At 39.9% G+C, this 11,910-nt stretch overlaps 1 protein-coding gene across 6 annotated transcripts in view; it reads left to right on the forward strand.

The window, feature by feature from the left end:
• The window catches only part of TPD52L1 (TPD52 like 1), a 124,388-nt gene extending 112,971 nt beyond the window's left edge, over window positions 1–11,417 (forward strand). For 4 of the 6 annotated variants that reach the window (XM_072331525.1, XM_072331522.1, XM_072331524.1 and 1 more), the window contains 4 exons: window positions 2,509–2,523; window positions 5,273–5,311; window positions 6,593–6,653; window positions 9,612–11,417. In XM_072331525.1, the coding sequence (XP_072187626.1) occupies window positions 2,509–2,523; window positions 5,273–5,311; window positions 6,593–6,653; window positions 9,612–9,743 (247 nt within the window). In that variant the 3' untranslated portion in view covers window positions 9,744–11,417. The remainder of the gene's footprint in view (window positions 1–2,508; window positions 2,524–5,272; window positions 5,312–6,592; window positions 6,654–9,611) is intronic. The other 2 variants (XM_072331523.1, XM_072331527.1) reach the window with 1 other exon arrangement.
• Window positions 11,418–11,910: the final 493 nt, after the last annotated feature.

The raw sequence follows: 11,910 nt of genomic DNA on the forward strand, positions 1-11,910 counted from the left end.
TGGTCTTACAGTCAGCCTGTTGCCACCAGATTTTCTTACCACTTTATCTCCTTCTCATATCATTTCTGTTAACATTTTCTGACATGAAGGAGGAAGGCAGTGGAGAAGAGAGGAGTTCCAGGTTTTTTGTAGAGCAGTAGTGTGCTTCTGGGAGACCTGGGCCCAGACACTTGGGTATTTCTAAGTCTCTTGCCATGTTGAGCTGAGATTTTATATGGGGCCAAGGGGCTTTACCCCCTGCTCCTTTGTATACTGGCAATGTTTGGTTCTTGTCCTGCAGTACTATTGGACTGCTCTGCAGCTGTCTGTGCAGAGTTTCAGCTCTGCTTGTGGCTTCTATAGAGATAAGTTGTCATCCCAAGTGGGAGAATTTCTGTTTGGTTGGTTGGTTTGGTTATTTTAAAAGAAAAACATAAAGATGCCACAGCAGTAAGGAAACTGCGTACATTTTAGTACTATGTGTACAGTGCCATGCATATTGATATACAAGAAAATCTATTTGACGATTAAACTAACAGAGGCATGAAGATTAGGACAGCAACAGTTATGCTGCTTATACATCCTTCATTCAGCTGTCTCACACATTCTCTTTAATTACATGATCACGCAGAACCCTTTCAAATTCAGTTCCTGGGATGAGCCCACTCTGAAGATGAATGAAGGTAGTATGATGCCTCATTCCAGAAGCTGAAAGATACACGTGGAAAGAGGCAGAAGAGTGCAGGCAGGGAGAGGTTGTTGGCATGATGGAGGCGGATGGTGCTCCCCTCAGAGATGACTGAATGTTAGGGAAAAGCATTAACCTGTTACTTTTTAAGCATCTAGACAATAGCACAATGACAGTATCAAAAATGACGTTGTCAAGAAAACTGCCTGTCATAAAGGATGGATTAGGGGCAGGGGTTGCAATGAAACATGGCTTATATAAGGCTCTGCCTACTGTTTTCACAATCCTCTAAGGGAACTGAAGAAGTATAGTTTAGGTGTTGCTGCTTTAGCAAGAAGAGAGCATAGGGAGTTGACAATTACATTCAAGGCATAGGTGTCAGTAGCTCATAATAACACGGGATTTAGCAGGCTTCTGTCCTGAGTCTGTTAAACTTCAACAGTTCCACTGCTGACTTAGACAATGGCATCATGTGTACACATGAACCACCTAAATGACTGCAGTGGGAGGGAATGCAGAATCTTTAGACAGCAAGATTAGAATTTAAAACTAGATGTTAAAATCTGATGAAGGGAGGAGTAAAGTGCTACACTAACAGATGAGAAAAAATCAAATGCAGAGGTGGTGAGTACAGAGCAGCCAGCTCATCAGCTCTGTAGTTAAGGTAAGGACTTGGTATGTGATGGACTTGTGGCTTGCAAATGCAGCATGACTCCATGCTGTCATGATACTTCTGCTAATCTAATCTTAATTCCAGCATTTGTTGCAAGAGTGCTGTATATCCAAGATTTGGGAAAGAGTTGTGTTGGTCAGCTCTGATGAGGCTTCAACTGAAGTATCTGTGTCAGAGCAGGGTGCACAAGTGAACTGGAATAAATGCGGATGAGAATCAGAACAATAATCAGTGCTTCAGTGGGGCTGAGCGAAGAAAGGAGAAAAAATGAGAGATTAAGATAAATCCATGTATGAGAAGTGTATGTATACATGATAATGAGCCCTGTAAACATCAATGAAGAAATCCGTGCTTTTCTTCAGAGCGAGGTGTGAGTAGTGTGCAGTAAATAATATGTCACACTACACACTGGAAAAAGATGTCAAGAGAGTAACCATTGAAGTGACGTTCATTAAGTCTGTGCCACCTCTCTGGCTCCCTGTGGGATGCTGGTGTTCCCTTGAAGTGTCTGTAATTAAAGGCTGCACCAGTAATACACTGATGAAGGAGAGGCAGTCTGCCTCATCATTTTTCAACTTGGGAACCTTAATGACATCCTTTAAATATTGTATATCAGTGTGACTCTCCTAGTTCTACTGCCTTAATTAAGTTTCCCGTGAGCCGGAAAGCAGCATCAAAGTGTTTCAAGTGTTATTTTAAACAAGGAAGGAGTATTTTAGAAAATGTCAATTTAGGAATTAAAAAGCTCTCTATTTTTTGTACCCGCCTTAACTTAGAGATGATTAAGAAATCCAAAAAGAGGCAACAAAAAAAAGTATTTGCTGCTGCACATGTAAATTTCAAACTAGTCTGTATCTCCTCTTTAATGATGTAAAGGTAGGACTTGGGGAGGGAAACCAGTTAGCATTGGTCAAACCTAACCTAAGAGTGAGGATGCAAAGTTTAGCAGGCACAACTTCCCTTCTGTACACAGTGTGTGACTGAGCATGGTGAAGAAGCGTGTGAAAATTCTTGCCTTGAAGGGAATCTAAGCTGATCACAGTGTAGTGTGAATGAGGATGATTTTCTCCTTGGGCACTTTGGCATGCTGCAGATAATGTATAGATTTTTATTGCATTTTTGTAATACTTCTAACTCTTGCTTTTCTTTTCTTGTGCATCCTCCAAAGATCACATTCTATTAGGTAAGACACATTATTCTTTGAATGGTGCCTCTATATTTAGCAGGATTTGCTTTATGGAAGGTAACACAGTAACCTCTTTCTTTTCAGCGTTGCTATGTATGATGCAAACTTACTTAGCTACATGAAATGGAACACCTCATTAATATAGCATAGTTTGTGTAATGAGGAAAGGACTGGACTAAGTGCCTAGAGTGAGTTTGCCTTTCACTTAAGTAGTTTTGTCTTAAATTCAAATAATGAATGCATTCAAAGATGCTGCTCTTGGGAAAACCTACTATTATGTAATCCCGCTCCCTTAACAGTCTTTTTTCTGTCAGAGGTTAGAACATAAACAGCAAACACTTGGCAAAAATAAAGAAAGAAAGAAAGAATCAGTTCAGTCAGCAGAGTATTATGAAGATTCATTACGAAAAAATAATTACCACCCATCAATAAGGTAGAACTGTATTAGCCATGAAGCGTGTGTGCTGACTGTTTAGAAGTCTGTAGTCCTGGGAAGATTTCCAAAGGTAAGACAAGTTCTTAACCTAATTAGTAAAACCGGGTCTTTATCTTCTTTGGAGCTTGAATATATTGATGCTACAAAGCAATTCAGCATATGATGAATAACGTTTGCTGAAAGATTCTGTAAGTGGTTGGCTTGATGTCAGCTCAGCTCAGCAGAGGGGCCCCGCACAGCCGTTGAGTCCCGACAGTCTGTCCAGCCTCGTACTATTTCCTGTGCATGGGCAGCTCAACAAATCCTTCCTTATCCAGCCAAGTGGCATCCATATGAAGGTACTCACTTCATTGTCAAAACTTCAGAATGTGATATAGATTGACCTTTCTGTCTCACTCTGACATGAAACCAAAATGTAGCACCTAGCATTCTTCATCAGGAAAAATCTTTGTTCCTTTGCCTCTGCATTGAGCCCCTTGAAATCTCTCCCCATCATTGGCACAAGTGCCTTTAGAAAAGCTTTCTGTTTGAGGCTTCTTGTAAAACATGAACATGTTGTCACTGTTCCTATAACTTGCATCCTCACCTCTTTAAAGAAAATAAAAGATGAACTCGGTAAAATACGCACTTAGTATTCAGATTGTCTGCCACATGCCATCTCTCAGCTGTGCAAATTTAATTTGGCGCAACGTAATCTTCTTATTCTGAGCTTTGAAATGTTTTGCTACTAGAAGAGGAGCAATCTATGCTGAAATACTTCCAAATGCTTATTTTCTGCCTGTTTGTCATGTATTACAAGACTAACATGGCAAACACGCTTGTTTCAATTAATTAGAATTGTTAAAGATCTGCACTCCTGATGTGTTCAGGCCAATCTTTTATAAATCTGAAAAATGATGTGAAAAATTAAACATGAAAACTCTGTATTATCTGCTGTCAGTTCTTGTCTATCTGAGTTGATCAAAGCCTTGAAATATTTACAGCAGAAATGGTTTGTGTAATTCTCACTGTCCTTCCTTCTTGCCAAACAGTTCTTTCCCCTACACCTATTTTTGAATCCAGGGGGAAAAAATGGCTTTTGTGTATTTATGGACACAGTGTCTCTCTGAATTTATATGGATTAGGAAAAAAAATGTGCTGTTTATATATATGAGTTCTCTCTTTTTGTTTTCAATGCTATAATCATGCTTTACTCGTTTGCAGCCGTATATTGGTGTCCCTTAAAAGTCTTACTCTTTTCGGTCAGACCAAGCTGCAGCTGTCAGGCAGCACTGAAAGTAGCAATACATGGATTTTTGAAACAATGCATATTTTTGCTATGCACAACTTCTTAATCATAATGTTCAGATGCAAATGTAATTTTGAACAGTTCTTGCACTTCAAATAGAGAATATTCAGGACAGGCTTGATACTTCCCAGCAGATGTTGTAACAGCAGAGCGGACCCTGGTGACCCAGCTGGGAGAATGTGGCTAGTTAACTCAAGAGGTTAGGATGGGCAGCCAGCTGCAGGGATGGAGGTGCAGAAGAGGATCTTTGAGTGTTCTGGTGAATCTGTCCTCTGCCTTCCAACCTGACAATATATGTGCTGCTGGGAAGTCTGAGGATGGAAGAAGAAAGTGTGGCATGTAGAATGAGATGGAAGCTTTGGAGAACAGTGCTTTCTATGCTTGGTGATGTTGAGGTGTGAAAGGAGGGGTGAAGTGTCTCAGAGAAATAGGGACAGGAACTGCTGCAGCTGTGAAGGTTGTCTCTGTTGAAGTAACCTCTTGTTTAGATAGTTTTTTGTGCATGAAGATCTAAAATCTGGAGCTTGCGCTGTCTGTTTGGGCTATATGCATTGTACATGCAACAAAGCTAGGCATCTGCCTGCTTATCAACTGCTTTGAATGAGCAGTGTTCAGGCTCGCAAACCTGAGGTGCCTTGTATTCACCCAGTACAGAGAGTATTGTCTGTGACTGAGGAATATGAAGATGCTCTCTGTTCTTTTGTCATGTTGCATGTTTTTGTAGATAGCAGGGTTCTGTATCCTTTAAATCATATTGCTAGGGACTGTTCTGCATCATTCTTTGAGCCTTATGCAATTGTTCATCAGCTGACAGGAGAATGTGGTGGTAAGATCTTTGGTGCCAAAAGTGAACTGGATTTCAAGTGAATTTGACAAGCTGTTGCCATCAGAAATGGAGTGTCATTACTCTTAAATTAACTTGCACTATAAATATGCATTCAAGATATAAAAATGATGTGTTATAATCATGTTGCAAACAGAATTTTACAGCTTTTTTCTTATCTTTTGCTTTCATCCCACAGCTACTCTATTCGCCATTCCATAAGCATGCCTGCAATGAGGTAATATGCTACTTGTATTGCACTTTCTATGTTGATGCTCAAAATTGTAATGATGGATTTGCATATTTTGATCCTAATCCTGCAGTTTTTAGTCAGATGACTTCAACCAATTAAGGTTATTCATGTAGATAAGAACCACAGGACTGGCCATCTGTGGTTTTATTGTTAGTTGATTTCTTTTTGCTTTTGACTGCGTTAACTGTTTAACCTCTGGTTCAATCTTTTGAGTAAAGGAAGCAGTTCTGAAATGTATTTGAGTGGTTGAGTGTTATCAGATTTGTATTACTGAACCTGAAAATCCAGAACATCATCCAATGCCCATTAATGTCAGAAATCCCTTTGAATCATGCACCTATGCAAGATTTTTTTTTTAAGAGTGCTTTTGTATTAGAATGGCTATAATCATGCTCTACTTGATTGTTGCCAAATATCAATGTCTCTTGAAGTTTTCAGTAAGATTAGGATCTACTTTTCTTTTTACCCTCTCAGTCTCTGAATATATTAATATTGCTGCTCCCTACCAAGCACGTGGGGAAAACTCAGTATACCACAGTAGGTGGAAAAAGCCTAAGAACAAAATCGTTAAGTAACTGCTTCATTATACTGTACTGAGCTTAGGGAGTTCCTATTACCTATTTGTTTTGTACTCCCTTTACTAAACAAGAGGAACCCTGCTGAACAACAGTGGAGGCTCCTCACTAATAATGAAGCACAAAGCATGCTATAATTGAGCTCTCCGTTGTCAAGCAAGGAGCAGAAAAGCAGAAGGGAATATTAGACTGCCAACTCCCTTTACCCACTGTCGATTTGTCCAAGTCTTTTGTGCTGGCTGAACCACTAGAGGAGGAGACAAGCTTTTGTACTTCAGCTTGTTTAGTTCTAGTATGTATTTCCACATAGGAGATGGATTTTTCAGCAGTGGGGAAGCTGCTGGTAAGAGGGGAAAAGAGAGGGTGCCTTGGGTATGGATCGCGATGGAGATCCCTACTCTCACTTTAGAACGCAATGATTCAGAAAACAGTCAATTCAGTCAATGGTTTACTAGGGAGGTTCAGCTTTTGCAAATTGGTAGGTAAAAAATACTCATCTGATGGCCTTAATTGGATTTGATTGACAGTAACGCCAGTGATTGTTCTTACCCTACCAGTCCAGAGCCCTGTGCTGCCAACCCGTCTTCACTCTTTTGTACCATTGTTGCCAGGTGAAAATTAATGAAATTGTGAAGTTACCTCGTTAAGTCTGCAAATGACTCTCTTTCCTTCAACTTTCTATTTCTCTTAGGAATTCTCCCACTTTCAAATCATTTGAAGAGAAGGTTGAGACCACTGTCACAAGCCTTAAGGTAATGATTAGGGGCTGATTTACATGGCTGTGCTTGAAGCGTATCTATCACACTTAAAGACATTTCTGTCATTTGTATGGGAAACTGATTAAATGTGCTGTTCCATCCAGAATTTCGTGGAACTGCAAGAGTACCAATAGAAAATGAGGACAACATGCAGAAAAAAAGTATTTCACTGTTTTACTACCACAAAGTTATTTCTGCTGTCAGCCAAAGTAAATAAGTGGTCTCAAAAATACAAAAAATACGATTGTACCAAGGTGTAAAGTATGTGTAAAGTTCACCATAGCTGCAAATGCTTTTTATGCTTAACATTTTCACCAGAGAAACTGTTCCTGCAGTGGGATGCTACAGCTTGATAGGTCTGAACTCCTGCTTGTTGTTGTCAAATGTTCGAATTGCTTATGTTTTCATGTTCCATCTACCTCTGCCCATTTAGATAGATCCTCATTGGAACACCTGAGGTTTGAAATGGATTTATTTATTTTTGTTTCCTACCACTCTACAGTTAGAAGAAACTACATGGGAGAAGCGCGGTGCTTTTTGAACCCACTTAGGAATTCAGTCACAGGGCTTTTAGTCTTGTCAGTATGTCTAGCTCCTAGGCTTGCTTTCATCCTCCTGGAATCTCTATGAACTCCTTTGTCCTACAGCTATGGCCAACCTGCGAGGGACAGCTTAAAGTCTTTTTGCCAAGACAAAAAGTTGTGTCCAAAGTCAGCTTCTGCATTCCATGCAATGTTAATTGTCCATCTTTATTGGCATACCCTCTGACATTGTCTGAAATATTTTCTGTCTGTATTCTCTTTCTCTCCTTAATTTCTTTCTGCAGATGTAGGAAGGGAGCTGCAGTTGTGGCCCTAGAGTCCCACTAGCACTCGCTGAGGACAGCTGGGAATGTCTCAGCATAGTTCTTCCTTTTCCCTGACCATTCTGAGGCTTGCAAGATTAGGAAGGCCTACAGGATGAAAAGTATAGGCTGTCCCTTCAATTCTAGGAACCTGCTGTGATCTGAAAAAGTGAAGAATTTCCCAGAGAGGCTTCTGACCACAGACAGCAGTAGCAGCTTTAGTCTTTCTTATTTATTTAGTTGCTTTTCATATTAGGTACAGAATCAATGGTCCTGCAGTGTTCTGTAGCCAATGAAAACTGATTATCAGCTTTCATTCATTTCAAAGTCAATTTTAAATTAGATTTTATTTGCTCTTGAGGTTGAATTTTGTGTTCCCTTTTCTTAGGGAAATGTATTAGTTCACTTTCCCCTGAAGACTGACAGGATCTGAGTGCCTGACTCCTAAACTCTTCTAAAAATCAGAACACTGCTGAACTGTTCCCTGTATTCAATTACTAAAGACCTTGACAGAGTCATTTGGTAAAGTGATTTGCGTCATTCTTGTTTTCTCACAGAAGAGTAGGCAGGGAAGCAAACAGAAAATAAAACTGCATTTGTGTTTATTATTTTTATGTGCCTCAGTTTAGATGCAGCTCATCCAAATTATCTGAAATAGTGCAGCAGCAGTCTCTACCTTCACACTCGCGCTGATCAGTTTGAATCAAAGTTCTTGTGGAGACTTTTTGAACTGGGAAACAACGTAATGAGCTTTGCGGTGAAAACTAAATAATAGCTTTACTAGGCAGTTGCTACCTTTTCCTTGCAAGTTCTGGACCAGCTAGCAAATAATATATATTTAACAACATATGTATATATGTGCAGTACTGTTACTTGCAAAAAATGGTGATAGGCAGCTATCTCTGGTAGGCTCTTCTGACTTACAGAATGGATATAGACTTCTACTTTTAGTAAGTGTGACTCAAACTGTCAGAGCACAAATCCAGTATTCTACTACCTTGTTTTACTGAACTTTCAAGCTAGGTAAGCTCATGTGCTTGCTGATGAAACAAAGGATTATGTAGGATTAACCCTTTGGAAACTCAGGACACAGTGTTCATTTGGTTAAAATAATCTTCCTAAGCATTTGGTGACTGGCAAGCTGGAAAAATACCAGCTTTTCTTTAATTCCTGTTGCAGTTCTGGGATGGAGTAAGAAAGTTTTGCCCTATTTTCAGACTTGAATCAGCTTAAATCAGGCATATCAGCAAGGCAAACCACAAAAGAATGTTCTCTTAGCAGGACTACCCTCTGAAATCAGCTTTGTCTCCTCTTGCAGGCTTGGCCATTACCAAAGCTTCAGATAAAGCTTTTTCTTTCTTTCTTCTTCTTCTTATTATTATTTTCTTGATTAGGAAAACTCAATTTCAGACTTTAAGTGATACTGTGTTTTAGTATATATATTCACAAATTCAGCAAACTGTAGCTTTTTGAAAGTAGATGACTTGTGAGCAGTCATTTGTTTAATTAATGTAACTGGCTCTTTTTTCTCCTGGGAAAATGCTGTGGGCAGTTTTACATATTAGTACTAGATACCTACAGGCATTGTAATGGAGGCAAGTTGTTGTTTTGGTCACTGGGTTACAAAATTCCTTCAGTAGTTCAAAATCAGCCCAAGGTTCACGTATCTGGAGAAAAGCTATGTTACTGATGCTGGGGAATGGACCACTTAACTCAGCAAAAATACCAGTTCCTTTCAGAGCCCATCAGTCTGTGCAGAACTAGAAAAACAGAGAAACAAGCATGAGGTACTCACATAAAGAACCATACTAAGAAAGCTGACTGGCAGGATATATGATCCTAACTGGAATCTACCTAGGAGTCAGTTCCTTTGAGTTTATCATGAAGTCCACAGGCTGGTTGATGATTCTGATTGAGAAGTTTAAAAATTGGAGATGGGGATACTTTATTTGATGATTTGTGTAACTTTTGCTCTTTAAAAACAACCACCACGCTCTGCCTGCTTTGGACAGTTTTCAGCACTCTGTGGCCATGGGGTGGAACATGGATGGGACCTGCTACGGTGTGAGTAGAGGGATGTGCTGTTCTTTTTCTTTTCCTTGTTTCAGACCAAGGTGGGTGGAACAAGCCACACTGGGGGCAGTTTTGAAGAAGTTCTCAGCTCCACAGCCCACGCCAGTGCTCAGAGCTCTCTGGCTGGCACCCGACTTCCTGAAAGCGAAGAAGAACTTCAGTGTTAGGCTGAAGGCCTCGCTCAGAGACTTGCCTAGGCCATGGTTTCCAGACCTCCCTCAACATCCAACACATGCAACAAAGTTTTGTGGGTTTTGGAGAACTGCCTCCCTGGCCTCCTGCTGGAGAAAAGTTTCCTCTCTGTACTTGCATTTTGGATATGCCATTTTATCATCAGGTATTTTGTATGCTATAGAGACCACATGCCAGTAAATGAGTCCTAGCACTCTACATTTGGTAACATTGTGACCAAAAGAATTTTCATTTTCACCAAAATTCTCTCCAGAAATCTCCCAGTCTGTCTCTCTTCTTTCAGTTTAAAGTTTTCTATCTATCTCTTGTTTTCCAACTCCTCTCTCAGTGCCACAGCAGACAGATGGACCTCGAGATTTCTGCTGCCAGCAATAGTCCATACACCAGCTGTCTATCAGCCATACCAGGTGCCCTTCGATCAGGGGTGTCTGAACGTGATTTATTTCCTAGTGAAATTAAAATAGCTTATTGTCACCTAAGAAAAGCTTTTTTCTCCTTCACTGATATGGTCTGCTATTGCCCTCCAGTTAGTCAGCAGAGTTAACGAGGACAGGAAGAGACACTTGGTTACTCATATAGAAACTAAGCTGATCACAGCTGCCCATTTAAGCTGATCACTCTAGCTGGAAAAGCTTCAGTTTAAAAATATGTTCATGGCTTGCTCTCTGTGGTTTGATAAGATTCAACAGCATAAGCTAATTAAAAAGGGAAGTGGAGCATGGGGGAGGGGAAACCTCCAATAATGTTGCCTCCATATCTTCCCCTCAAAAACAAGGGAAGGTAAATTATTTATGACTGAACAACATGAGTGCCAGTCAAAACACAGCCTTATGTGGAAGAATACAATTCCAGCAATTGATTAAAGATGTGCCATAGGATAGAGAGCTCATGCCTTCAGTCCACATTTCCGAGCTGCAAGCTTGAATCTTATTTCTTACACTACATATGATGAGTAGGTAATTCTTGTTCCAAATTTTGTCCTTCGTCCTGGGGCACAGTTATCCCAACTGCATTATATCTACTTAATCACCATGAGCCAGTCATTTCTCTGAGCTTCGATTCAGCATGTTTTCTTGCACCATCTTAACATTTCTTCAGGAAAAGAGCAGCATAATGTGGTGGTATCTTGCTGTCTTAATGAGCACTTGTCAGTCTGCATGTTGCATTGCTCAGTTCACCAGACTGAGATGAGCACAACTTCATCAAAAGGATAAACAAAATGGAAAACAGTCTGGCTACTTTCAAAATGGATGCTTGTTTTGAGCTTAAGCCAAAGCTTCAGATCAGCGTTAGTGACTTTGACGTTACAGACTGCTTAAAATCTTGTGAGGAAACTTGGCTTCATGTGATTTTTTTTTCCACTGTGGCTTTTGTTCTAGTTTTGACAGTTAGAAATCCTTTAACTTCTGTCTGGTAGAACATTATGAACTTTGGACGTTTATCTCAAATGACTCTTTAATATGATTTTTAGCATGGAAGTAAGTTGAATTAGGTTTCTAGTACAGTTTTCCTGTGACAGGTTGCTAGCTTATTTTGCAGTGGTTTTGTGCATAAACATGAATTTATTTAAACAAAATTATTAATGGTCATTTAGTTTGTGTAAATGAAATCACTGATATTGTTATTAAAAAGAAATTTCTCTTACTCTTCTATTCTGTGGTGTTTTCTTTTTAATTCCCTTTATTCACCAGTAACACTGTATATCCCTTGTCTAAGCCTTGCTGTTGCAGGAGGGTACTGAGGTATGCTGTGAGTTTAGCATCAGCCATTCCTCTTGTTTTTGAATCTGGCTACTCCCTTCCAAAGTAGAAATTCTCCATGGAAATCTGAGGCCCAGGTTTCAAGAATGTCGCTCTTTGAATGACAGAATGGTTGAATGTGTTCAGTAAAGGTGAAATATGTGGCAGAGATCATCTGAAAGCCTTCTGAATAGAGCCAACAGGCAAACCAAGGTTAAAACATGGAGCCCAAGCCCAGGATGGGGATTTAACCCTCCATCTGTTTCCATGTACCTATATACACACCAAAAATGTTTTGAGGAAAGCAGTAGGTTGTTATTTTTAGCTTCATTCATTAAGAGAACAATTTAAAGACTTTCATCCCCACATCCCAAGCAGCACTGTGCATTGCCAGGCAGGAAAA

Source organism: Excalfactoria chinensis, chromosome 3, assembly GCF_039878825.1.
Source record: "Excalfactoria chinensis isolate bCotChi1 chromosome 3, bCotChi1.hap2, whole genome shotgun sequence".
Classification (NCBI taxonomy): Eukaryota; Metazoa; Chordata; class Aves; order Galliformes; family Phasianidae; genus Excalfactoria; species Excalfactoria chinensis.